This window comes from Sceloporus undulatus, chromosome 7, assembly GCF_019175285.1.
Source record: "Sceloporus undulatus isolate JIND9_A2432 ecotype Alabama chromosome 7, SceUnd_v1.1, whole genome shotgun sequence".
NCBI lineage: Eukaryota > Metazoa > Chordata > Lepidosauria > Squamata > Phrynosomatidae > Sceloporus > Sceloporus undulatus.
The window spans coordinates 24,054,668-24,080,272 of NC_056528.1; the positions used below are offsets into that span (position 1 = coordinate 24,054,668).

Genomic DNA, 25,605 nt, shown 5'->3' on the forward strand with positions numbered 1-25,605 from the left:
CACAACATACTCCAACTACCAGAATTCCATAGCCTTGAGCCAGAAAAGAGTTAAAGTGATGCCAAACTGGGTTATTTCTCCACTGTGGATGCAGCCTAATCTATCATCTGTTTCTGTATTTCTTCACAAAAGGTGCATCTTAGAAGTAACACAGTTTGACACTGCTTTAACTGCCATGGCTCCATCCTACGGAAACCCTGGGATCTGTAGTTTTTGTGAGGCGCCAGCACTCTTTGGCAGAAAAGGCCGAGGACCTTTGTAAAACTACAAATCCCAGAAGCTTGTAGGCTGTAGCTGTGGCGTTTAAAGCAGTGTCAAAACTCAATTCTTGTATGGTGACAGTGGCCTAATGTGCTTTACATGTGTTTTAAACTATGGGTTTTTAAAAAAGGAACAATAATATTGCTTTTTTGTGGGGTTTTTTTACATTTGTGCTACACTTTTAACATTTTTGTAAGCTTTGTTGGAAAAATTGTGAGGTATTGAATATTTGATCCCCCACACATACATTTTGAAACTTCTTTTGGCGTGTTTATAAACACACTGAGAGTTTTAGCCCAAGAAAAGTAACTTTTCCAGATTATGTTTGTCATTTCCCCTCATGGTTTATTTTTCTCTCCTATGCCTTGTTTCTTTGTGCGCGTGCGCATGCGCGGTGCAACATTTTTCCCGCCTTTTTTCTCCACCTTTTTATTTCTCCCTTCTCCTCCACCCCTCATATCTTTTTCTGCGCATGCGTTACATTCACCCTCCCTGTTATATTCTCGCGAGATTACCTCCCCTCCCCACTATCGCGCCCCTCCTTCCCCCCCCTCTTCACGCCCTAAGCGAGAGCCAATCAAGAGAGAGAGAAGAGTCGAGCGCGCTCGACCAATGACAATGGATCTAGGAGGAGGCGGGGCAGTAGGGAGTCCAACCAACGAGGAGGGATTGGCGTCAGAGGAGGAGGCGGGGACGGCGCTGAACATGATGGGTGGGGCCAAGGCTGGGACGGTCAGCCAATGGGCGCCTGGGTCCTAAAACTCACCCAATGGCGGAGAAGGCCTGGCGGCGGCGGACATCCACTTGACCAATGGGGTGTCTCCTGGATGTCCCTCCCCCTGGGGCCCCGCCCCTTCCCTGTTCCCCCTCTCAGTCAGTCTCCGCCGCTGGGCTCTTCCTCCTCGTCTTCCTTCGCGGAGCCCCAGCCGGGCCATGAGGAGCGAGGGCTCCCCGCCGCAGCTGCTGCCCCGAAGGAGAGCCCACCGCTAACGAGGGAAGCAGCGAGCCACCAGTCAGTGAGTGAGAGGGGCCTCAGGACCACGACGCCCGCCCTCCCTCCGCCGCCGCCGCCATGCCGGCCAAGAGGAAGCTGGTGCCGCCGGCCCTCAACATCACCCCGACCATCGCCGAGGGACCCGGCCCCGCAGGAGGAGAGGCCGGCCCAGGCGGAACAGGAGGCCCCGCCGACGGACCCCAGTGAGTCTCCAGGGAAGGGAGGAGGGAGGGAAGGAGATACGTCTGTGTCTCTCTCTCTAGATATAAGTGTATATAATATACTGTATATATATGTGTGTGAGTCCGGAGGAGGAAGAACCACGCGGGGGAGAGGGAATCAAAAGATGTATATGTGTATGTATATATATATATGTGTGTGTATACCAAAATGTGTATAAATATATAATTATATGTGTGTGTGTATATATGTTTGTGTATTTCTTTGTGCTCTCTCTCTATATGTGTGTGTGTTTATTATACATATAAAGCTATAGAAATACAAACATATATACTGTATGTAAATGTGTATGTGTACTTCTGTGTGCTCTCTCTCTCTCTCTCTCTATATATATATATATATGCCCATCTTGTCTTTATTGTAATTCTATACAAATACAAAGATATATTGTGTGTGTATATATATGTGTGTGTGTGTGTGCATAAACATATAATTATACTGTGTTTATATGTGTGTGTATTTCTTTGTGCACATATCTTGTGCTTATTGTGTATATAATGTTATAGAAATGCAGACACATATACTGTACATGTATGTGTTTGTATATAAACACACACACCCAGTATAGAAATACGCACATACACACCTGTGTGTCTGAGGAAGTAGACTGAAGTCTTGGGAAGCTCCTGCTGCCAACTTCTTTCTTCCAGTGAGTCTCAAAAGTGCAACAAGATCTCTCTACATAACTGATTTTGTAGGCTGACACAGCTGTGGTTTCGGCATTGGACTGTGATGCTTTGAGTTCTACACATATAGAATCACACACACTGTATACATTTGTCCTTCCCTATTCGCTAGGGTTAGGGGCACAAGACCCCCATGAATATGGAAAAACCGCAAATAACTAAAACACCATGTTTTGACCTGAGAGGATGCCTCTCTAGGAATCTCTAGGTCCTCCAGCGCAACTCTGTGGTCAACGTCCGACAGACACTGACCATAGAATTGCAACGGAGGAGCTTCAAATGCCTAGTAGAGTATTTAGTTAAAGTTGACCATAGAGTTGCACTGGAGGACCTAGATAGTCCTAGAGAGAACATATCAATCAAATCCGTGAACAATCAAAGCCACCAATATGGAGGGATGAGTGTAACTACTCACACACTAGAGATGCAATATGTAAATACACATATACATGCCATATATACAAACATGTATATAAACATGCTATAGAAGTGCAGGAAAAGAGATTCCACCACAACATTAGGAGGAACTTCTTGTGACAGCAAGAGCTGTTCTGCAGTAGAAGATGCTGCCTTGGAGTCTTCTTTCCTTTGAGGTCTTTAAACAGTGGCTGGATGGCCATCTGTCAATGGGGATGCTTTGATTGTGAATTCCTGCACGGCAGAAGGGAGTTGGACTGGATGGCCCTTGGGGTCTCTTCCAATTCTATGATTCTAACTACACCCAAATATATAGACACATACATTATATACAGACTATATATACACACACAATCTGTGTGTGTGTGTGTGTATATATATATATGTGTGTGTGTGTGTGTACACGCGCACACACTCATTATACATATACTATATATACACACACACAAATATATCTGTCTGTCTATATATGTACACTATATAAATACAGATTATAAGGTAAAGTAACTGAAGTAACTGGCCTACTATGTTACTACTACTAATAATATAATAGCACTGTTGCTACTGATACTAATGATCATCATAATCACAGAAATATTAATACTAGAGGAGTTGAGGGGGGATATGAAGGCATTATGTTCCATTGTCTGCCTTCTTGGTAGTATATGTTTGTTTAATGCCCCACTGTTTGGTTATAAACATTATTATTGGGAGGGTGCGGAGTCGGGGGGGGGGGAGAGAATGACCCACACGTGGAATAGAGCGAGAGGAGGGAAGCCCTGCTATTACTAATGGTGTTGCCAATATCATAGGTGGGCATGGTTAATGATGCTCCTGATATTCCTGCCAATGCAGGTGTATTGCTGCGTTGCTAATATGCCTGCCAATATGGCCAGTGCTGTTGAGTTGCTACTGGTGATCATCTAGTGGTCTAGCTGATAATTGCTAATAATCCTGGTGATCTTGCCAGTTGTGATGTCTTGCTTCTGGTGGCCAGGTTGCCAATATTGCAACTGATAATAGCAGTGATGTTCCTCGTATTCCTGCTGATATAGCTGGCACTGTTGAGTTGGCATAAACGATCACGTGTGCCAATATCGCAAATGATAATAGCAGTGATTATTGCTAATATCCCTGCCAGTGTTGCCAGTGCTGGTGTCTTGCTGCTGGTGTCCAGCATTATTGGAGGTGATACTGCTAGTATTTCTCCTTATATTTCCAACGCTGGCAAGTTGCTACTGGTGCCCAGGTTGCCAGTACTGCAAGCGATATTGCTAATTTTCCTGCCTGTGTTTCTAAGGCTGGTGAGCTGAGACCCGCAATCATATTGCCAGTATTCCTATGGATAACAGCAATGCTGTTGCTGATATTTCAGCTTATACTGTCAATGCTGGTGATCATGTAGCCAATATTGGTAATATCCCTGCCTGTATTTCCAATGCCGGTGTCTTGCTGCTGCTGATCATGTAGCCAGTATTGGAACTGACATGTACTGATAAGATGGCCAGTGCAGGCAATTGCTACTGGCGATCATGTTGCCAGTGTGGCTATTGATAGTATTGTATTGATGATAATAATAGTCATAGTAATAATGACAGTAGCGGAGTCTGAGGAGAAGTATGGGGCCTTTAAAAGGAGGAGGAGAGACCCAGATATGGAAGGGAGTTAGCAAGTGGGGAATGTGGATAATAATTGCTAATATACTAAGTACTGCAATACTAATATTGGGAATATAATAATGATAATATCACTGTTAATATTTCTAGTACTGGCATACTAATAATCATATGACCAGTATTGCTAATGAAAATACAGTCGGTGTTGTTGCTGGTAATGTTTGCCAGCAATTCTATTGGTGATTTCAGTCAATGTTGTCAATATTGGCATTGATGCGGTTGTCAACCAGTTACTGTATATTGACAGTGTCTTCAGCATTGCTTGCAGTTATGTTGCTGCTATTGCTGTTGCTGTTGCTCATAGTAGTGTCAATTTTGCTACTAATTCTGTGGGCAGTGTTACCAGTATTGCTGGCAATAATATTGCCAATCTTACTACTGATCATATTTTGGCTTCAACACAATCCTAGCTAGATTAGACCCATTGCAATCCATTGGGATGCATTATTTTAGTCTATATATTTCCTCAGTGTTCAGCCACAGAGTCAGCTGGCCTCCCTCTTCAGTTGAGGAAGACTACTGGAGTGTTCTGTGTTTTATTCAGTTGCTAATGGGGCTTCAATAATGTGTGTTATTAATAGTAATAACGGCAGCTGTGATGTTATTGAGAAGTCCTGGGGGGGTGTTTGGTGTGTTGGGAATTATGGGGGGGGGGGAAGGCAGCTGAAAGAGAGAGAGAAGGGGTCTTTTAAGGGGGGCACATGAGGCATTTAAAGGGGATTCTATGTATGGAAAAACTAAGAGAGGATGATGGTCAGTGGGAGAGTCTGGAGAAGGAGATGAAAGGCGTGTTGTGGGAGAGTCATAATGAGAAAACTCCAGTGACGCTGGGCAGGGGGGGTTAAACATTGAAAAGCTTGCGGGAGGCATGTGGAGGAGAGAGGCGCATGGGGGAGACATTTAAGTGGACAGATATCTACAGGAAGGCCTCAGAAATAGAAGAATGGAGGCTTTATGATAAGGAAGGGTTTCCTATATAATTATTGTTTGGTTGTTGTTATTTGCTGTGGTGACTCAGGCAATGAACAGTTGGGAAAGGCAGAGGGTCTCTTTGCTAGGAACAGTTTGATTTATTCATTCGTTTTGCAAAATGCTGTTGGGTTTTTGTTCTGGCAATCAACTAACCACTCAGATGGATTCAAAGGCCACTGCTATTATTATTATTATTATTATTATTATTATTATTATTATTATTGCAAATGATTTTTTTTAATAAGCCAGCATATACCATGAAGGGAAGCACAAGACTTTTAAAGGGGACCCATGTGTGAAAGTGGGTGGCGAGGAAAGACGCTGATAGACTATAGGAAAAAGATTTCAAGGCAAGAAATGGGATCTCATGGCCTTTGCGTGTTTGCCCCATACCCAAATAGGTTTGCGTAGGACAGGAGCCTAAGGGAGGAATTTATGGGAGGAGGTTGTGGGGTGGGAGAAGAAGAGGTCTGAAAAAGGGTATGGAGTAGGACTTGGGGTGAAGGCAGATGGCTATTTAAAAGGTGTGTGCCATTTTTGGAACCACTGATGTGGAAATCCTTTATTTTCATGAATAGGTTGGGTGTTGAGTGTTACAAAATCAGGGAAGTGCAATGGATGGCAATGAAAGCAGCAACTGGGAAGTAGGAAATCTATCCCTTGGAGACAGCCCAGAATATTTTTGGCACCAGGATTTTAGGAATCCATGGCAACTTAGAATGGTTTCTCTTGGTGATTTATATGTCAGCCACACGCGACTGAGTCTGTAGCTAACAAAGAGCCAGACTTCTCCAGTGCTGGAGTATGCAACAGGACAGGTGTGGATCTTACAGGGCCCAGTCATTCTCCCTCTGTCTTTTCCCAGAGCACATCTTGTTGACCTCCAGAAGAAACTGGAAGAACTGGAGTTGGATGAGCAGCAGAAGAAGCGGTTGGAGGCTTTCCTCACACAAAAGGCCAAAGTGGGAGAGCTGAAAGATGATGATTTTGAGAGGATTTCAGAGCTCGGAGCCGGCAATGGCGGAGTGGTCACCAAAGTACAACACAAACCCTCAGGGCTAATCATGGCACGGAAGGTGAGCGGAGGAGCAGTGTGTGACCAAATGCTTTGGGCCATCTAAAGTAAGTCACAGGGGCCAGGAAAGGATAGCACTACAACTGGAAACCTGTGCGGTGATGAGACTGTCTGAGTTTTGATGTAGCTTCATCACCCTTGGCAGATTTTATAAAAGGATGTCATGTTGTTGCCAGAGCCTTTAATAGCCAATCTCTTCAAGAATAAATTCTGTTTTTAGAGGTGGGGCAACATTAGAGTGTTGCCTTTCTCAAACAAGAATTCAGGGCCTCTGTGAAATTTTCTTTCAGTCCCCAGATTTCTAGCATTGCCATCACTTAAAAATTTCCTTTAGAAATACAGTTTAGGCATCCTGAAGTTTAGGATCAAAGCAAAGTGACCCAGGGCAGGCAAAGATCAAGGGACGGCCAGTGTAACAAACTGAAGAGAAGTCTAGGTGTGAACAGTTTTCAAGGTCTTGTGCTCCACAGTGCCAGAAATCTGACAGCGGAAGGAATTCTTATTTGAAGGGCAGTGCTCCCACCTCCCGTAACAGCACTCCTAAATTGTATTCATCTGCCTTTTAGCAATGTGAAGATGCTTAAGAGTCACAGATTCCCTTCACCATCTCAGGTTTGAGACACTTGCTCTTCATACAGCTACAGCATATGCCAAAACTTCCCGGACTCAAATGTGGAATGCTTAGGTACCAGGATAACCAGGTGAATTGGGAGTTTTGATCAGCCAAGCATTCCTATGAGGCCTGTTTTGCTTGTTTCTAATTCTTTTGCATTGCCTTGTAACATCCATAGCAGAACACACAAATCAAGACTGCATCGTGGAAGTTTGTGTTTCAGTGTTGCTGACTGTTTGAGCACACAGTCACAATTGTTCGTCTTTTCCTAATTCCTCCTAGCTGGTGTGTAGGCTTAGTTTCACTTTTATAATTTCACTACTGGAAAGGACTTCATCCATGATCCCTTTATTAATTGTGGAGATAAAAGACTGGAGTTGATTTCTTCTGCCACTGTTGTCCTTCAGTGTTGGAAGCTGCAGTAGCCAGCATTTACTCTTGTAATAAAAACACCAAGGCACTTATGTATAGATGTACAAGATTCTGTCTAGCATGATCATAGAATCATAGAGTTGGAAGAGACCACAAGGGCCATCCGGTCCAACCCCCTGCCATGCAGGAAATCTCAAAGCATACCCAGCAGGTGGCCATCCAGCCTCTGTTTAAAGACTTCCAAGGAGGAAGACACCACTCTCCAAGGGAGTGTGTTCCACTGTCGAACAGCCCTTACTGTCAGAAAGTTCCTCCTAATGATGTAGGCCAGGGTGGGGAAGGCCCCTTATCACCCATTTTTTTCCCTTAAAAAAAAGTAGGAGGCTGAGATCCTATACTGGCAGATGTAACTATGATGACAGAGTTTCATTGCCATAGTTACGTGAATCACGAATCGCCAGAGTTACAGGATTTTAAGTCTGGTTTACAGTCTTATAACTACTGAATAGGATGCCAGATGGATTTTTTTTTAAAATGCCAGTCGTGTTCCTTTTGGGGGTACATGGGGCAGTTTTTGCATATTTTGGGGTCTCCAGTCTATTTTAGGGTTCTTGCTATCACTTGGTTCCCTGAGTCTCATGTGGTTTGGAGCAAATAAAGGCAAGTGAAGGAGAGATGAAACTTAGCCATAAATCCTCCATCCTTAACCATCACTTTATTTGATCTTTTTCATAGCAGCTCTGTCAAAAGTGGCTTAGAGTCTTTCCCCCTTTGTCCCCGAGGGTGCTACTAATTTAAAAAGCCCTGAGCTTCTGTTCAGTGCCCTTGGGAAGTATCAACTGGTACTTGGGGCTAGTTATGTCTCTTCATTCTTTGATTCCTTCTCCCCTGCCTTCCTTTTCTTTAGCTGATTCACTTGGAGATCAAACCTGCCATCCGGAACCAGATCATCCGTGAGCTGCAAGTGCTTCATGAGTGCAATTCACCGTACATTGTGGGTTTCTATGGCGCCTTCTATAGTGATGGGGAGATCAGCATCTGTATGGAGCATATGGTGAGGCCATATTTCCTCTTCTGCCTTCCAGAATCATAACAGGGAATGTGTTCAGTGCCAGAGGATTAGGTGAAAGTGGGTCACATTTTGGACTACACCTTCTCCAAATGTCCAGGACATGCAAAATTAACAGTCTGGAATAAATATGTAAGATATTTAAAATAACACACACACATACAAACACACACAATTGTCTGCACTCAGATATTAGACGACAACTTTAGGGATACCTGTTATGTGTGGTTTTCAAATGGTTTATATATGGATTGTCCTTTTAATGTAGCTTTGCTTTTCCCATGGGTACTCCCCCCCCCCCCACCTTTCCAGGATATTTCAACTTGAGATCAGCATTAAAACTGATTGCCAGTAGATACAAAAGGAAATCATTTGCACAGCACATAATTTATTTATGGTGTTCACTTCTCCAAGATAGCTGCTGGCTTTATGTGGATTCAAAGTAGAGATTAGGTAAATGCATGGAGGGTAGCAGAGCCTGTGAGTTCAGGTTCAGAGGCAGCACTGAATATTAGCAGAAGAAAGAGAGGGAGTGTCTTCACTATGACTGGCCACAGTTGGAAACATGAAGCTGGATGAGGTGGATGTTTGGGCTGGTCCAGCAAGTCTTTTGGGCTCTTAAACAGAACGACTGGAAGTCATTACTCTTCCTCAAGAGGCTCTGGGACTACACCAGTAATGGTCCACCTACCCCGTTTCAAAATCTCACACTGTACCATAGAGTTGTGGGTGGATTGAAAGGTGTGGCTAAGGTTGGGCCTGACACCTCATAGTGACGTGTTTGAAAATTGCTCTGCTTTGCTTAAATAGCACTTGGGTCCCGCCAAGAGGATATTTACTTTTATTTACTTGATACTCATACCTTACCTCTTAATCTTTAAGTAACTGCCAAGGTGACTTAACACACACATCCCTGTGTATGGGCACACACAGCTTTTTTTTAGAAAATTGAAACAGAGAAATGAAGACAATAAAATTGGCTGATAGAGAAGCCTCTGTAGAACAAGCAGTGTATGAAAGAGAGTCTCTGCTGTTGTTAACGTCTTGAGAATAATCAAAACTGCTTGCCTTCTTTGTAAGTGATAGTCACTTGGGTACCAGGCAGATGTGTTCGGGGAGTGTCAAGGGTTCCACAGCCAAGAGAGCATTGTAAATGTTGGCCTAGTTGCCGAAGGGGTAGTGGGCCCCTGCAAATTCATATGGGAGAAGAGAGACCCTGAAAGCGTTGAAGGTTTGTTAACCATGATGCCATGCACATTTAGGGCAGGGCCTGGCAGCAATAAGAATATCCTCCTCCCCCCAATATAAAGGAGATAGTGCCATCTGCTGACTTGCTCTGTTATCGTACAGCCAGGAGAGCCCTGTGAATTCTCCCATCACAAAAATAAGGCACCCGAACAGAACAAGCCAATTATTGTCAGACATTATCTTAGTGTACCCCTTTAAGACAATGGGGAAGAGATGATGCAGAAGGTGCAGAGAGAGTGTGCTGCTTTATAGGATGGATAGTGATTTGGTTTTTCTCTGTTCAGTTGCTTTGAAGCAGGTTTTCAGCCTCATAGCATTGCTTTCCTCTTTGAACAGTGATGATGGAAAACATCTGTGAATGTATATAATGCTTTAAAGTTTTCAAAATTTGTACATCACCGTTCTGAGTCAAAAGTGGCTTAGAAATAATTGTATAAGTCATAAAAACTTTCCTCTGAACTTAGGATGGAGGCTCCCTAGATCAAGTACTGAAGGAAGCCAAGAGAATTCCTGAGGAAATCTTGGGGAAGGTCAGCATCGCGGTGAGTAAATAGTCGCCCTCCTTTTTGCAAGAAATAATAAAATAAAAATAGCAAAGGACAATTCCAGTATTTCCAGAGGGAGAGATCAATGGCAATTAAAAAAACTAAAGGAAATCATTTGCACATATGGGCCGAAAGATTCTGTTGTATTTTCATGTTAACAGAAAAAATGCCCTCAGGTTTCTGAAAGTTTAACAGCGTGGGAAGGCAAACATATAGTTTTTGCTGAGATCATTGTGACCCTGTTTCTCTGGTAGAAGGTCATAGCCAGAGAGCAGCACCCATTCATGAACATATGAACAGAGGAACTGCCATTGAGGAAGGGGTGGCAAGCCCACACAGTTTCTTGACCTGGGCAGAACAGAAATAATGGGAGAGGGAGGAGAGAAGAAACTGGGAAGGAGCAGGAACCTCACATGCCAAGACTCTCTGCCTCCTCAAACCCCCTTGAAACATTGCAGACGGGTGACACAGTAGCAGTGGGAGTTCATATGCTGAGTGTAATTTGGACCAGTTATTTCTGGTACAGCCAGCGAGGTGGACAGAAGATGCTGCACCCCTCCTTTAGAACGAGACATCTGTGCTCCTTGTAGGGTCTGTCTTGATCAAAGCTTTATGGTGATTTAAGGAGCTCCCCCTTGTTGTAGCCTTGTGCTGACCTCTCTCAATTCTTTTTCCTCCTCCTCCTCCATCCCACTCTCATACCCACCTTTCCTTTCTTTAGGTTCTGCGAGGGTTGGCTTACTTGCGAGAGAAGCATCAGATCATGCACAGAGGTGAGGAGGAAATCAGGGCAAGCAATAGGCATAGTATGTATTCTGTGCTGAGAGAACCCAGATTGTGCAGTTGCATCAAACTAGGCAAGGCCCTTGCCGCAAAGTGTAATGGGTTTGTGCAACATTCCTCTGCATCTGAGGTTTGAGTTTGTAAATTGGTCAAAATTCTGCTCCTGAAGCAAATTGTTACCATCACATCTCAGAGGATCAGTTTGTTTGTGGATGTGGAGATGGAAACACTGAAACTGTTGATCAGGTCTCCTTGTGTTCTTTCTATGGAGATTCACAAAAGACCTCTTTATTGCTGTCTCACCTGGGGCATGCAACCAATTATTCTGTAAATATTCTCCTTGAGGGCTAGGAATTTGCTTTTGCTTTCTGTCTTATTTCAAACAAAAAGGCTGTCAACAGAATCTTGGGAGGGCTGAGTCTGCACTGAATAACCAAACTGTGCTCTTGATGAGTAAATAGTTATGAGAATGGGCCTTCTCCTGCCCTGGATTGCTAACTGTAGGGCTGTTGTTAATCATGTCACCTCTTTGCTTTTGTTTTTAAATTCATTTGCAGATGTGAAGCCTTCTAATATATTGGTGAATTCCCGAGGAGAGATTAAACTTTGTGATTTTGGGGTCAGCGGTCAGCTCATTGACTCCATGGCAAATTCCTTTGTGGGCACTCGGTCCTATATGTCTGTATGTTCCTTTGCTTTTTTTCTGATAACTTTTAAAAAAAATAACATTGTGAATTGGTGATGCCTCATCTTATTATTGAGAGGACAGCTAAAATAATATGACACAAGGACACAGGAGCACCATTGGGGATGGGTGGGAGTTAAACCTTCAAACAAGAGTTTCTTAATTGAAAGCTTGAGGACTGAAATTCAACTTTCTAATTAAAAGCTCCCAACATGGTTTCTGTTTTCAGTACATGGCCTCAGCAGAGTTGTCATAAAAAGAGGCTTTTCAGTCACAACTACATACCACGGGTTTTTCCTAGTCAGGGTGCATGATCCATTTTTAGACAGTTTATTTGCCTACTTTAGAAGAATTTCTGCTATTTTATTCATGTATTTGCAGGGCTTAATGTGCCATTTGTTTATTTGTTAAAATATTTGTATCCTGCCCTATATCCAAAGATCTTAAAATCAATTTGAGACAATAAATAACAATTTAAAAGCCTATATTAAATCATTTATCACATAAAACCAAACCATTTATTACTTAATATCAAACCATTTAAAATAATTTAAAACAAAGCCTACCAAATGTTGGCACTGGTCTGGCTTCTGAGGGGAAAGTATTGCATAACATGGAGGGGGGGCACAGTAGAGAAGGTCCTGCATACAACAACTAAGTTTTTCTATGTAACTTACAGCAACAGGTCTTGGAGAGATTATCTCCTCCCTTAGAGACACATTTAGTCTTAGTGGTCAGCTCTAGAGAAAACCTCCTAATGGTCTCTCACACTGTTGAGATCCTTACTGAGCATTCCCTTGGGAATAGGATATTCAGCAGGTGTATTTATTATTATTATTATTATTATCTGACTGATCTTTATTAACATGTCTCTGTTTCAACTCCTTGCAGCCCGAGCGCCTACAAGGCACTCACTACTCGGTTCAGTCTGATATCTGGAGCATGGGCCTTTCCTTGGTGGAGCTGTCGATCGGAAGGTACCCCATCCCCCCGCCAGATGCCAAGGAGCTGGAGGTGATCTTTGGCCGCCCCATGGTCGATGGGGCAGAAGGGGAACCCCACAGCATCTCGCCACGGCCCAGGCCCCCAGGCCGGCCTGTTAGCGGTAGGCTGCGGGAGCTGCGAGAGGGTGCTTGCGATTAGATCTCTGTTAGTAGGAATCATTGTATTGGTAAGGGCCACTGTAGATAATTCATTTTTATTTCATGTATAGTTTATCTTTCTCCCGATAGGGGATGGTTGAAATAAGCACGTGAAGCGAATGGCCCATCAGGCCAAAACATAGGCTCATGTTCCGTTCCCTTTAGACCCCTTTCCTTCCCTTCCCTTCTCTCCTCCTCTTCTTAGGGACCCTAAAAGCACAGTGGGGACTGGAGGGAGCCTGGGAACAATTTCCAACTCATGGCGTGTTACAGACTGCCCAAAAGGGTGGTCTGTCGCTGCCCTTGTTTGCTGCACGAAGGAGCCGTAGCGGACAAACTGTGCGGCTCCTCCACACAGCAAAAAGAACCCGCAAAAAGCAGGTTTTTCTTGTGGTGCAGTTATGACGCCGCAAGGCGCCAACTGCGCTGTGACGTGTGGACGCTAGGCGTGCATCACATCAAAATCGCAGCGTCCATCTGCATAGGGCGCCACCATTTTGACGCCCTCATGTGCGAGGGGCATCTAGAAGCGCCACCCCTTGCACGTGACGACGGCGCCTCTATGGGCCCGTCTGTAACGCGCCCATGCTGTACAGCTGATGGGGGAACTCCCCTGCTACAGCATTGTGTGGGTTTCCCTTAACTAATTGCTGTATTTTATATAGGTTCTCCCAGGCAGTGGCATCCAGAGCCTAACCATGCCTGGTATGGCTGAGATGTTTGATAAGGAGGAGTGGGGTGATGTAGAAGAACCATTAGGCAGCAGTGCTCTCAGAAGCATCTTCCTCTTTGAATGGCAGAGGAGCCTGGCAGGCAGTACCTCACTTGGTTCTTAAGTGCTACCATCCTGGGGTTGTTCCTCTCTTATTCCTGAGATCTTTCATGCTAACACTTTAGGACTATAAGCTTTTATTTATTTATTTATTTTCAAGTGTTAGGCTTCTTTTTAATGATTTGTAAGCACACTGCTTCTCATCTTGCCTGTTGTTCCTTGTCATGCTGCAGGCCATGGGATGGATAGCCGCCCCGCGATGGCCATCTTTGAATTGCTGGACTACATTGTTAATGAGGTTGGTTGTGTGAATTGTGAATTGTATGGGGTGGGTAAGACTTCTTGCTTCGTAGCTTTAAAATATTGGAGGCAGGCAAAGCTTAGGTGTTTACAGGGGAGAAAGAATCCTAGGTTTTTGTTTTTATTTTAATTACTATTATTGTGCTGTACAAGTGTCTGGTGTTACGTCTTGCTTCTTGAATAACTAGTCTACAGGATTTTGTGGAAGGGCTGGAAAATCGAGGGATTGGTCAGAGAGGATGGGAGTGCCCAATCTTTGTTCTGTACCTTCCCAATCCTTTATGCTTCTTTCTTTCTTGTCTACTCAAAATGTGTAGTGCAGGTAAGCCCCACAGCTAAAATACAATCTATATATAAGTTAACCCAGCATCATTTCATTTCACCCAAGAGCTGGTCTGAGGCCAATCTTGTGCATGGTCCTAGGATTTGTTGTTCATTATTTTGCAGAGTGCTTTATAAAGATGAGAGGCTGTGCTGGGAAGAGAAAAGGATGCAGAACCTGCCCATCAGACCTTTAAGTCAAAGTGAGGGAATGGGAGAGGAGGGAAAATATAAATGAGCCAGACTGAGGGGAAAGAGATTAATGTCTTGGATGTTTAAATGTATCAGAAGGAGGGAGGCAAGAAGGCAAAAGGGGTTTGCTTTCAGGGATAAATACAAGAGAATGTGTCTTGTCATGGGGTGAAACAGAATTGGCCATACTATTACACAGTGTGAGGCAGTTGCCTCAGGCTGTGGAAAGCTTTTGGTGGAGTGAACTGTGTGTTGCACAGTCCATCCTTTAAGGTATCTTACTCCCTTCAGGACAGCCAGTGTATTGTAGTAGTTTGAGTATTGGACTATGACTTCAGAGACCATGGTTTGAATCTCCTCTCAGTCATGGAAGACTGGGGGACCTTAGGCAAGTCACATTTTCTCCGCTTCAGAGGAAACCAAAGGCAACTCATTGCCAAGAAAGCTCTGCTTTTAGGGGTCACAATAACAACAACTTGAAACCACACAACAACAGTGCTAACATTTTAAAATTTGTTGCAGAATAGGCAACATCAGGCCTAAAAAAGACAACACAAGTTGTTAAAATATAGAAGCTTATTGGATGTGGCAAAACTTTTCAGCGCAGTCAAGTATTAGTAAAAATATTAGTTGCCTCTTTTTTCCATTGAGGCTGTCTGGCCCAATAATAATAATAATAATAATAATAATAATAATAATAATAATAATAATAATAATAATAATAATTTTATTTATAGCCCGCCCCGCCCAATCACAGGAAATCCAGGGGTTTACAACATTAAAATAAAGATAATAAAATAAAATACAATAAATAAATAAAATACAATAAAATTAAAGAGAGTGAAGTGATTACATTCACAGTTAGGCCTGATGGAAGTTAGGCCTCTCTTTTTCACTCCCTCCCAGGTCTGATGATGATGTCATGGAGGGAGGGCTCTTCTTCTTGAGGCAAGGATTTTATTTTAATTAATTTTGATTTAATTCTTCTCATTAAATTTAAGAGAAGATTGGTGGACAGAGGACATAAGTCACAGTAATGGGAGTAAGAACTAGGTAGGGAAGGCCTGCCGGAAAGATCCGTTTTAAGAGCCTTCTTAAAGGCTGTAAGAGTAGAAATGTCACGGATCTCCTTCGGCAGGTCATTCCATAGCTTTGGAGCTGCGATGGAAAAGCCCTCTGGGTGACGAAGTTAGCCTAGATTTTATTGGCTGAAGTAGATTCTTAAGATACAGTGCTCCCCGGGTTACGAAATTAATTCGTTCCGCGGCTAATTTCGAACCCGAAAAAACCTTCGTAACCCGAATTGCCATAGGCGCTAATGGAAAAAAAGCCGCGGCTCTGCCGCGCCTCCATTTAAAACAGCGCCGGGGTTTTTTCGTAACCCGAAAAAACCTTCGTAAGCCGAAACAATAAATCCCTATGGATTTTTCGTATCCCGAAAAATTCGTAAGCTGGGTAATTCGTATCCCGAGGTACCACTGTATAAGGTATGATATATCTTTAAGATATAGTATATCTTACCCTTGCACTTTTCTCTCTCTAATTTTCAGCCACCCCAAAGCTGCCGACTGGGGTTTTCACTCAAGACTTCCATGAGTTTGTAAATAATGGTAATGATTTGCTTTCATCCAGGGGGTGATGATGACTGTGGTTAAGGATGCCCTTAACCTGTATGAGGGATGGAAGACAGAGCCTGCAGGGATTCTTCACACTTGAAGTTTTAGAGTCACAGTGCCACAGTTTCTCAGGACTCCTCCCTTGGCTTGCAAATGGCCACTTTGCAGAGTTGTGATCACCTTGCAGTCCTCTTTCCCCCACCCCTTTTAAGCCACAAAGGACTAACTGGAGCAATGCAAACCAGGCAGACACAATGCCTGTGGGCTTCTTTGCAAAGCGGGTTATCTTCTAGTTTAGCAAACTCTCTCTCTCTCTCTCCTCATCGCTCTTCTCCTCTCTATCGTCTCTCTCTCTATATATATATATATATATATATATATAGAAAGAGAGCACATTGGGAAGAGGATTGCTCCCTGCATCTGTGAGTGGTCCACACAAATAGGGTTGGGTTGGTGGGGCAGCTAGTTGAGTGAGGGCACAGGGCCCCTGTTTGGCCAGCCTGCCTGAGCTATGTTACTGTTCCAGCCCAGTGAGTGGGGCCTTGCAGCAGCAACTGCAGGCCAGCTTTCAAACCTATCCCTTTCCTCTCTTCCAGCTTAATTAAAAACCCTGCTGAACGGGCGGATCTAAAGATGCTGATGGTAAGTGGACTTCAGATCTCCCTGTAAGCTTGGTGGCAAAATATGAATAGAAATGTCAGTCCTGCTCCCAAGAAAAGCTGAATCTTTCCATCTGAGTCAGTGATTTGCAGGCGTCTGCCTGGTTTTGCCCGTTTCTTTTCCTCTGGGTAGAAGGAACATAGAGGAAAGCGGAGGAAGTGCTTGAATGATCTGTCACAGCCACTTTCTGGATCTTCAGGCTTCCACTAAGAAATTCCCCTACAGATTTTTAAATGCTTTTAGCTTCAAATCCACATGGGCAAGAAACCTAACAAATGAAATTGACCACTTTGCACATTGTGTTTTTAGCCATGTAATACTACAGGTATGCACCACAGATTTACAGAATAGTTTGTGCTATACGTTAGTTGTTGCCTGCACTTCTGTGGAGTGTATGCTTAGTTCTTGGCACAAACACTGAATTCTCCATTTCGTATTAGCTTGCCTTGCCTGCTCAGGAAAAGTGCTGGAGAGAAGGCTTTTCCCAGGGGTACAATAGAGAGAGTTCTTCTGCCCCGTAGTTCCCCTGTGGTAACTCACTTGCCCCTTGCTTTGTATTCCCAGCAAAGCAGCAGCTGACCCTGTTGCATCTAGCTGGAAATGTTAATACGGGACTGGGGGGGGGGGGGGGGAGGAATATTGAGCAAAGGTAGTCAGCCTTAGACTTCTTACAGCCAAAATACAGTGGTATGTTTTAATATCTAGCACCAATAGAATTTGGACTTTACTTTTTACTCTGTTTCTCCTGCTCTCTGTAGCATGTTTTTAGGCTAGGACAACACTCTGGTTGATGTAGCTAGTTTCTGAATTTGTCAGTTCTGGCAGAGCACTCCTTTGGATCACAGCTTTATAGTTCCCTGCATTCCTCTGCTGGGAGCCAGCATGGTATAGTTTGAATGTTGCACTGGGATTCTGAGAAAGCTGGGTTTGAATGCCCACTCAGTCATGAAAACTCAATTGCTCAGCCTCAGAGGAAAGGAAGGGCAAGTCCTCTCCGAAAAGATCTGGGAGAGGGTTGTCATAAGTTGGAGTTAACTGGAAGGCACATAACAATTGAGAACCAGCATGGCATAGTAGAGACCAGGGTTCAGATCCCTTGTCTTTCATGAAAACCCACTGAATGACCTTGAAGAAGGCAATGGCAGACCTCCATGGAATAATACATACATCATGCCAAGAAAGCCCCAGAAGAGGTTTGCCAGAAGTCAGAGCCAGCATGGAGTAGTGGTTTGACTGTTGGGCTATGACTCTGAGAGATCAAGATTTGGATCCTTGCTAAGCCATGGCAATCCAGTGGATGAGTTGGACAGGTCACACTCTCTCAGCATCAAAGAAAGACAGTGGCAAAGTCTTGAAAAAATCCTGTCAAGAAATCTCAGTGATAGATTCATTTTAGGGTCGCTATATATGACAGAAAGTCATGACATGAAGGCACACAATACCAGCAGCATACCCCTCGACTCCTCCTAATACCTGTCTCTTTCTGTGCCTACTTACCCAACTGCTTAGATTGGGTAGACTGGATCAGGATCTCTAGGTGGCTTTCTGATTCCCATTGTTCTAGTTATAGCAGTGGCTAACAAGCATTCCTCCTGCTGTCGAAAAAATTAATACATAAATAAAAAAGAGAATGAAAAATTAATTGCTGAAAGAGAATGGCAGAGTGAAGCAACAACTGAGTATGGAGGTTTTTTTTGTGGAAGGACTTTTGAATCTGGTTTTGGTATTGATTGCAAATTCCTGCTCTGGGCTTAATCTTAGGACCAACCTGTTCTTTTATTCTTAAGCGTCTTTTTTGCTTACTCAGCTACCACTTTCCTTTTGTCCCTGGTTTTGGATGGTGGCAGATCTCTGCATGTTCCCTGTAAGGACATAAAGAACAGGTTCTGCAGAGCTTGAAGTCTGCCTGCCCATGTCATGCATCTTTGGGGAAAGGGCTGGGATCCATCACTCATCTAAGCCCCAGCAGAAGCCAGCTCAGGCGGCCTCACTGCCAAGAATTCAGTAGCTCCAGCAGATTGTTCGGACAGATGTCGGCGGCGCAGGAGTCGCCTCTTGCTGAGACTGTTCTGTACTGATCAGTGCCGGCAGAACCAATCTGTTCTGGTTAGGTCTCAGTGTGGTGAGTTTTCACACACATGCTGGCCAGCGACACCAGTTTCTCTAAAATGGATTTGCAGGAATCTTTCACCTCTTCAGGTGTACTAAAAAGCTGTAAACATGTTTATTTAGAAACATTTTTTTAAAAAAAATATTTCTCCAAACTTGAAAGACCCAAATGAATAATCTTGCAGCCTCTTGAATTGGCACTGCTTCAAGGCCTTAAAGGCAGTTCCAAGAGCTCTCTCTTCTGTGCCCTGAGCAGGCTAAATGGAAGTCCAAAAGCAGATTCCTCCAGGGCATTTCACCATTCTTCTGTCTCCTGGCCAACAAAAATGCCCCTTCCATCCAGCATTGAGGGAAGCGTCCATGTTAGTGATGAAAGACCTTCTATGTTGTTCAAGCAGCATTCCTTGCAGGGAGGGTTCTTGGAATCTCAAAGAGGGTCTCCTTTGGAGGGTCTGTGATTGGTATGTGTGTGTGAGTTTGTGAGTGAGAGGGAAAGAGATTCCAGGAAACACAAGGAGAAACACAACGAGAAATTAGATCCCCCAGAAGTGCCAACAGTGAAAATTAAATGCTGTGCTTTTTGGAGGAGCCAGTCCTATGTAATGGTTTGAGTGTTGGACTATGAGGCCAGGGTTCGAATCCCAGTTCGACCCACAGGGTGGCCTTGGGCAAGTCACACACTCTCAGCCTCAAAGGATGACAGTGGCAAATTCCTGTTGAACAATTCTTGCCAAGAAAACCTCATGATAGCCTTAGGGTTTCCATAAGTTGGAAATGACTTGAAAGCACACAATAGCAACAATGGGTTTTGGTCCAGTAGAAGTTGCCTTTGGAGCACCAGGCTACTACTGTAGCTCTAGGAAGGTCTTGCTTTCAGTTGTTCACATTGGGTCACAGATCCTGCAGTTCTTGTGCATCCATTTTAAATAGCTTGAGTTGGGACCTGAATACTCTGAAAGCACCAGCTCTGATCTTGGAGGCTAAGCAGGATCAGGACTAAGCAGGATGGGTTAGTCCTTAGAGAGGAAAACCCCAGTGAAGACCAGGTGCTGGAGGCTCTTGTTTCAGAGGAAGGAACTGGCAAAACCATCTCTGAGGATTCCTTGCTTAAGAAAACCCTATGAAATGCATGGGGTCACTGTAAGTTGACAGTGGACTTGAAGGCATGCAAACACACCTGCAAGAGCCTCCCTGTCATCTCATTCCAGTTGCTCCCTCACTTCCACACTTTGGATACCCCACTGACTGATGGCACCTTCCCCTCCCTCCCTCCCTCCCTCCCTTTCTTTCCTCTCCTTTCAGAATCACACCTTTATCAAACGCTCCGAGGTGGAAGAGGTGGACTTCGCAGGCTGGCTGTGTAAGACGCTGCGGCTGAACCAGCCCAGCACGCCCACCCGTACTGCTATGTGACCGCCGCCGCCAAGCGCAAACTGCCTTGTTCTTCTTCCCCATACACACTTTCTTCGTGCACCTGCTTGTCTGCTGTCGTTTGCTGCCCTTCAACAGAAGAAAAAAAGGACTGCCTTTCTTGGCCGGCCCCTCCTCGCTGTGCTCCGGAAAGGCAAAGCGCCCTTCGTTTGGAAACCGCCCAGTCATCCAGCAGCAAGAGCAAGAACTAGCTTTTCTCTGTGATGCTCCTCTTTCGTCATTCGGTTTCATTTCTCTTCCGGCAGCCGAGCGCGGCTTGGAGTTTCTGACTTGGGGTGGGGCAGGGGTGATTTTGCTGCTTTAGGTTTGTGTCATCATTATGGGGTAGGCGGGGGGGGGGTGGAAGGCTGCTGGCACAAGCTGATTACACCGTCCTTCCTTCTGGGTGGACCTGAGAATGGGTTGGAGGAGTCAACATGAAGCAGAGACCTCACTGTGTCTGGGGATCGTGGCAGAGGTGGGCAGGTGCCCAGGTCAGAGGGCATCGTGGCTTCATCTGAGTTGATGCCGAAGTGGAAGATGTCCAACAGCCAGTCAGAGTGATGTGGGAGGAGATAACAAGAGTGGCATAAGATTAAGGAAGGCTGAGTTTAGGCCTGTAGCTGCTGTAAACCCCCTTCCTGTGCTGCTTCCTCTTAACCCCCCATTTCCTCCTGGCCTTTTTCTCTTTGGTTTCTCACAAGGAAGTTATCTTTAGTTCTGCCTGTCCTCTGTGGGTTGCAGTGGGTGATGAGGGGATGCTCTTTCAGGGTGAAATTGCCTCTCTGTACACACAGTTTCTCTCTCTCTCTCTCTCACACACACACACACACACACACACACACAGAGAGAGCTGGGCATTAGTGGTGAGGTTGCCAGCCCAGCTTTTTAAATGTTTGAACTTGCATTCGCACACTCCTCCCTCCTTAAGGTATGACCTTTTTTTGAGGCCTTCTCCTGTGAAGCCTTGACTTGCTCAATGAATTGCAGCCTGAACAGAGCTCTGCGATTCCAAAATGGTGCATGCCACTCGTTCATTAACTAAAGAGGGGACAAAATTGGTTGTCTGCTGAAGACATTGCTTCAGTGTGGGAAGGAGAGGTAGTGTAGGCAACAGCCACATAAGAGCTGTTGCCTACTGTTCTGCAGTCCCTCTCAAGAGTGGTGCTCGCCACCAGCTAAAGCCCACCTGCACCCTGTCACATCCCCCCCCCTCTCTCTCTGATGTTTGGCCAAGATGTGCCATCCTTCAGGCATGGGGACTGTGCCTGAACAAGAGCATCTCATTCCCTTGGTGAGCTTTGCGATGCTGCTGTCTCTCCCTTTGTCCCAAGAGGACATGATGTAAGGCTGATGTTTTGGCTCTGCACCTGATGCTCTTCTGGGGCTTCTTTTTTGTGTGTGCGTGCTCAGGTTCTCAAGAGCTAGGAAAGGCAAGCCTCTGGGGTGACTGAAACAGGAGAGCATTTGGGCCGCTCTTTTTGAGAACCACCTCTGGCTCATTTCTTTGCTCATCCTCAAACCCACCTGGTTCCATCTCTAAGCTGTCCTATCTCCACATCAGCCATTGCAAGCTTAGCCTGCTTCATCCTTCCTTTCTAACAAGTTAAACTTTTATTTCCTTACCTTTGACATAATTGGTTTTCAAAGCAGTTGGCTTTTAGCAACCATGGGGGGGTAAACACACACCATCTGACCATTAAAAACATACAATTTAAAAGAGTCAAGGACAGTAGGATAAAGCACATTTAATTCCAGTTAAAAAAAAAGAAGGGGGGGAGCCACAACGGGTTTCCAAGCCATTCTGTTTGCAAGTGGCCAGAATAGGGTTGTTGGTGAGAGGGGTGTTGAGTTGCCAGCCATTTTATCCTCCTTGGCAGTTGCCACCTCCAGGGCCAAAGTACTGATGGAGGCTGCTTTTTGAACCAAACAGCCCCAGTTCAACTTACAAACGCTCACTAGTGAACAGACTGAGCGACAGCCATTTCTAACTGGAAGCGTCTTTGGAATTGGTAGCTCTCAATGAGAATTTGCTGCCGTTCCTCCTTCCTCTGTCCTGCTTGGAAATATGCTTGAGGGGCTCCTGCTGCTTTCAGGAAATGCTGCTCCAGCTCCCAAACACCAAGAGGGGCTTACCTGGTCCAGCCTCCCAGTGATGCCTTTTAGTGGTCAATGGAGCCCTTGGGGGGTCATTGGCTGTAACTGTTTGGCCAACATGGATACTGAGCTCTCCATTGCAAGGAAAGCCCCAGTTGTGTGGCAAAGTGTGGCCATATTCTTACCTCTGGGAGTTGGGTGCCCTTAACGAAAGCTCTCAGCCTGGCTGCTGGGAACTTTCTCCTGCCTCCCATGCAACCCTCTCTCACTGGCCACAAAATCCTGTGGAGTGCCTTGCCAGATGTTTCAAAGGTTTGGGAAGCTCCCTTCAGCCTGCCTTCCTTGGCGGTTTGACCTTAATCCCTGGGACGGGTGCAGAATAGACGAGGTTGGATTGTGAATGGCAGTGACTGAATGTCTTTTAGCTTGCACAGACTGGGATGCCTGGAGCAGAGTTGGGGGGGGGAAGCCTTTTGGGCTGTTCGTTTTCATTCTCTGGTCCCCCTCTTAGGAAATCTCCCAACAAGGAAGAAAGATTCATTCTTTAGTTCCTCGGCCTGGCTTTACAATCTGCAACCTTGCTTTATTCTTTTTCTTTAAAGATCTACTAACATCTCTTAGCCAGAAGCCAACTGAGGGTCAAAAGTGACCAAGGATAGCTCTCCTTGAGGCTTGATCCCTTGCCTCAGTCATCCTCTCTTCTTCTTTTCTTTGGGGAGGCAAAATGCTCCACTCCTTTGCAGATCCCAGGCTGGGGATGATGGCATTTCTGACCCAGCAACAAAAATGTGGGTAAACCCATGAGCTTCACACCACCTTCTGCTTGCTTCCTTTCTCCTTCGACTGCTTGTGCCTCTCCTTGGTCTTAAACTAGGGGTGAAATAAACTGGCCCTTGTGCCTCTTATGGGGTGGGTTATGTGGGGAAAGGACCACTGATGGCGGAAGAATGGGGAACCTTTCGGGGGAGGAAGAGGGATCAGGTTCCCTCCCATTGGTCCAGTTTATGCTGCTGATTGTCGTTCCGATATACTGGGTTTGTCAGAAGAAAATAAAATGTATCCGTGCGCTCTTTCCTTTTTCTTTTTTAAGATACTGTAAGAGATCCAGCCATTGATGGGAGTGGGAGGACAAGCATTGGAAGGTCTCGATTTTTAACCTAGAGTTACCGATTTGGCATGTTTTCTAGAGGGATCCAACCGGATTACTGTCCTTCCTTTATGGAGTCAAAAGAGGGAAGGCAACAGAGGAGTTGTTGGGGGGGGGGGGTTTGTTTTGCGGGAGGTTTGCCTACCGTTCAAGCATCTAGGAAATAAGTGAGGAGGTTTTCCTGACCCTCTTCCTGAGCCCTTTGCAAATCTGTATGTTGTAAACTGAGAGGAGAAAAGTGATCCTTACACGCCTTGCAGCATTCAATATCTAGAAACCCTTTCTTGGTTCTGTTGTACATTGCACAGTCTGGTTTTGCAACAGTGACTTAAAATTTTCTCATTCTGTCTCTCTTTTTCTCTCTCTTTCCATCTCCCCTCCAGCACAACTGTAGTTTATCAAATAGGGTAACTCTTTGCAATTTGAATGTATAATAATATTCAGTGTTTTTGAGGGTTTTCTTTTTTAAGTTGTCAATTAACCCATGGGATTGCGTGATCTAATTTGCTGTACTTCTTTCCTTTGACATGGCGCATCTATGAACAGTGAGGCTTTTGCAGGTGTGTGCGTGTGCGCGTGCGTGCGTGTATGTGCGGGAGGGCAACGTATTTTATGTTTCTTTGCCTCTATTTAAATTTTTAAAAGAAAATATTTAGTATGATGTTCTACTGTTAAGAGGGTTTTCTCTCTCTTTTTTGGGATATGTTTGCTCTTTTTTTGGCTTTGGTTATTTTGGGGAGTGTTTCAGGAGAATGTGTTGAGCATTTTGACAGTGCAATTTCTTTCTGGCTTTTTTTTTTTTTTAGAAACTCAATATTTTCATCACGGGGAGATAAAATAAATGGCACTTTACATTAAAAGGCCTGTGCTTCTTGTTCTACGAAGTCTTTATAAAAATCCTGGAGGGTTTTTTGTTTCGTGTCGTCTAACACACACAAGCTAGGCTCCAAATAAATAACAACTTCAACTCTAAAAATACAAATATACACATGTCCCTCTCTATTCACTAGGGTTAGGGGCACAAGACACCCATAAATATGGAAAAACTGCAAATAACAAAAACACCCATGTTTTTACCTGAGAGGACACCTCTCTAGGTCCTCCAATGCAACTCTGTGGTCAGCGTCCAACAAACACTGACCATAGAACTGCAGTGGAGTAGCTTCAAAGGCCTAGTAGAGTATTCTCTCTAGGAATCTCTAGTCTAGGTCTTTCGGTGCGACTTTTAGTTAAAGTTGACCATAGAGTTGCACTGGAGGACCTAGAGATTCCTAGAGAGAACATATTAATCAAATCCGCAAATATCAAAGCCACAAATATGGAGGGATGAGTGTACTTTCTTCTGGTAAAACTACCTTTGCTCATGGGAGGAAGCAGGATTAATTTCCTGAGAGCAGGGCTGCATCTACACTGCAGAATTTATGCAGTTTGACACCCCCTTATCTGCCATCGCTCCATATTATTTAATTCTGGGATTTGTAATCCTGTGAGGTATTTAGTCTGTAGACACAACAAACTACAAAATAGGGTTGCATGCCAGTCGAAGTGGTGTCAGACTGCATCCGTTCTGCAGTGTAGATGCAACTCTGGTTGTCTGTGTTGGAAGATTTTTTTTGCAATCTCTTTTCTCTCCCTTAGAAAAATTTCCCCGCATGCAAATCCTGCAGTCTCCCATACATTTTTTTGGGTTATGGGCCCAGACTCCTTTGTTCTACACTGCTGCTCCTGTGGATCTTGCAGCTGCAACAAAGCCTTTACTACTCAAACTATAGACAATGGCTTCTGCTAACAATGACCGCTGAAATATTATGTGGCACAAATTATAAAGCGTGGTCATGGGAAGTAATTCTACTCTGCACAAGAGCGCCAGCTCTCGCTTGGGACTCGTTCAGAGAGATGGCAAGAGGACTGACTCTTCTTGATCATGGAGGATCCATTCCCACGTGATGCAGTAATTGAAAGACCCACTAGGGGGAGCATCTGGGGAGGAGTTCGGTCTTTTCTTGCACTGAGATTCATGCAGAGACACAACAGGGAGGCCCTTTTCCTCAGGTGAGTCCTTCGGCCTCGTGGGAACTCAAATCCCCCTTGCCCTTGAGGATTTTGCAAACTATAAACGCCAGCCAAGCGCTGATTCCACCAAGCTGAGGCAACCAATAGCATTAGAAATTCATGGCTGATCTTTTCCTTTGCCGCTCTCCTC

At 44.7% G+C, this 25,605-nt stretch overlaps 1 protein-coding gene across 1 annotated transcript; it reads left to right on the forward strand.

Moving 5' to 3' along the window:
- The first annotated feature begins 1,119 nt into the window (after positions 1 to 1,119).
- On the forward strand, positions 1,120 to 24,262 carry MAP2K2 (mitogen-activated protein kinase kinase 2). The gene is made up of 11 exons (XM_042478791.1): positions 1,120 to 1,458; positions 6,112 to 6,322; positions 8,214 to 8,360; positions 10,088 to 10,165; positions 10,890 to 10,941; positions 11,509 to 11,633; positions 12,528 to 12,741; positions 13,784 to 13,848; positions 15,914 to 15,966; positions 16,576 to 16,621; positions 20,051 to 24,262. Exons 1-11 carry the CDS (start codon positions 1,334 to 1,336, stop codon positions 20,159 to 20,161), a joined length of 1,227 nt encoding a protein of 408 aa, XP_042334725.1. The 5' UTR covers positions 1,120 to 1,333; the 3' UTR covers positions 20,162 to 24,262.
- Positions 24,263 to 25,605: the final 1,343 nt, after the last annotated feature.

What these genes read in the sequence shown, in the direction of transcription:
- MAP2K2 (XM_042478791.1), top strand. Translation starts at nt 1,334, where the DNA reads ATGCCGGCCAAGAGGAAGCTGGTGCCGCCGGCCCTCAACATCACCCCG. An exon ending in TGGGGAAGGTCAGCATCGCG is followed by an intron (nt 10,166 to 10,889) that starts GTGAGTAAATAG and finishes TCCTTTCTTTAG; the next exon opens with GTTCTGCGAGGGTTGGCTTA. An exon ending in GCACTCGGTCCTATATGTCT is followed by an intron (nt 11,634 to 12,527) that starts GTATGTTCCTTT and finishes AACTCCTTGCAG; the next exon opens with CCCGAGCGCCTACAAGGCAC.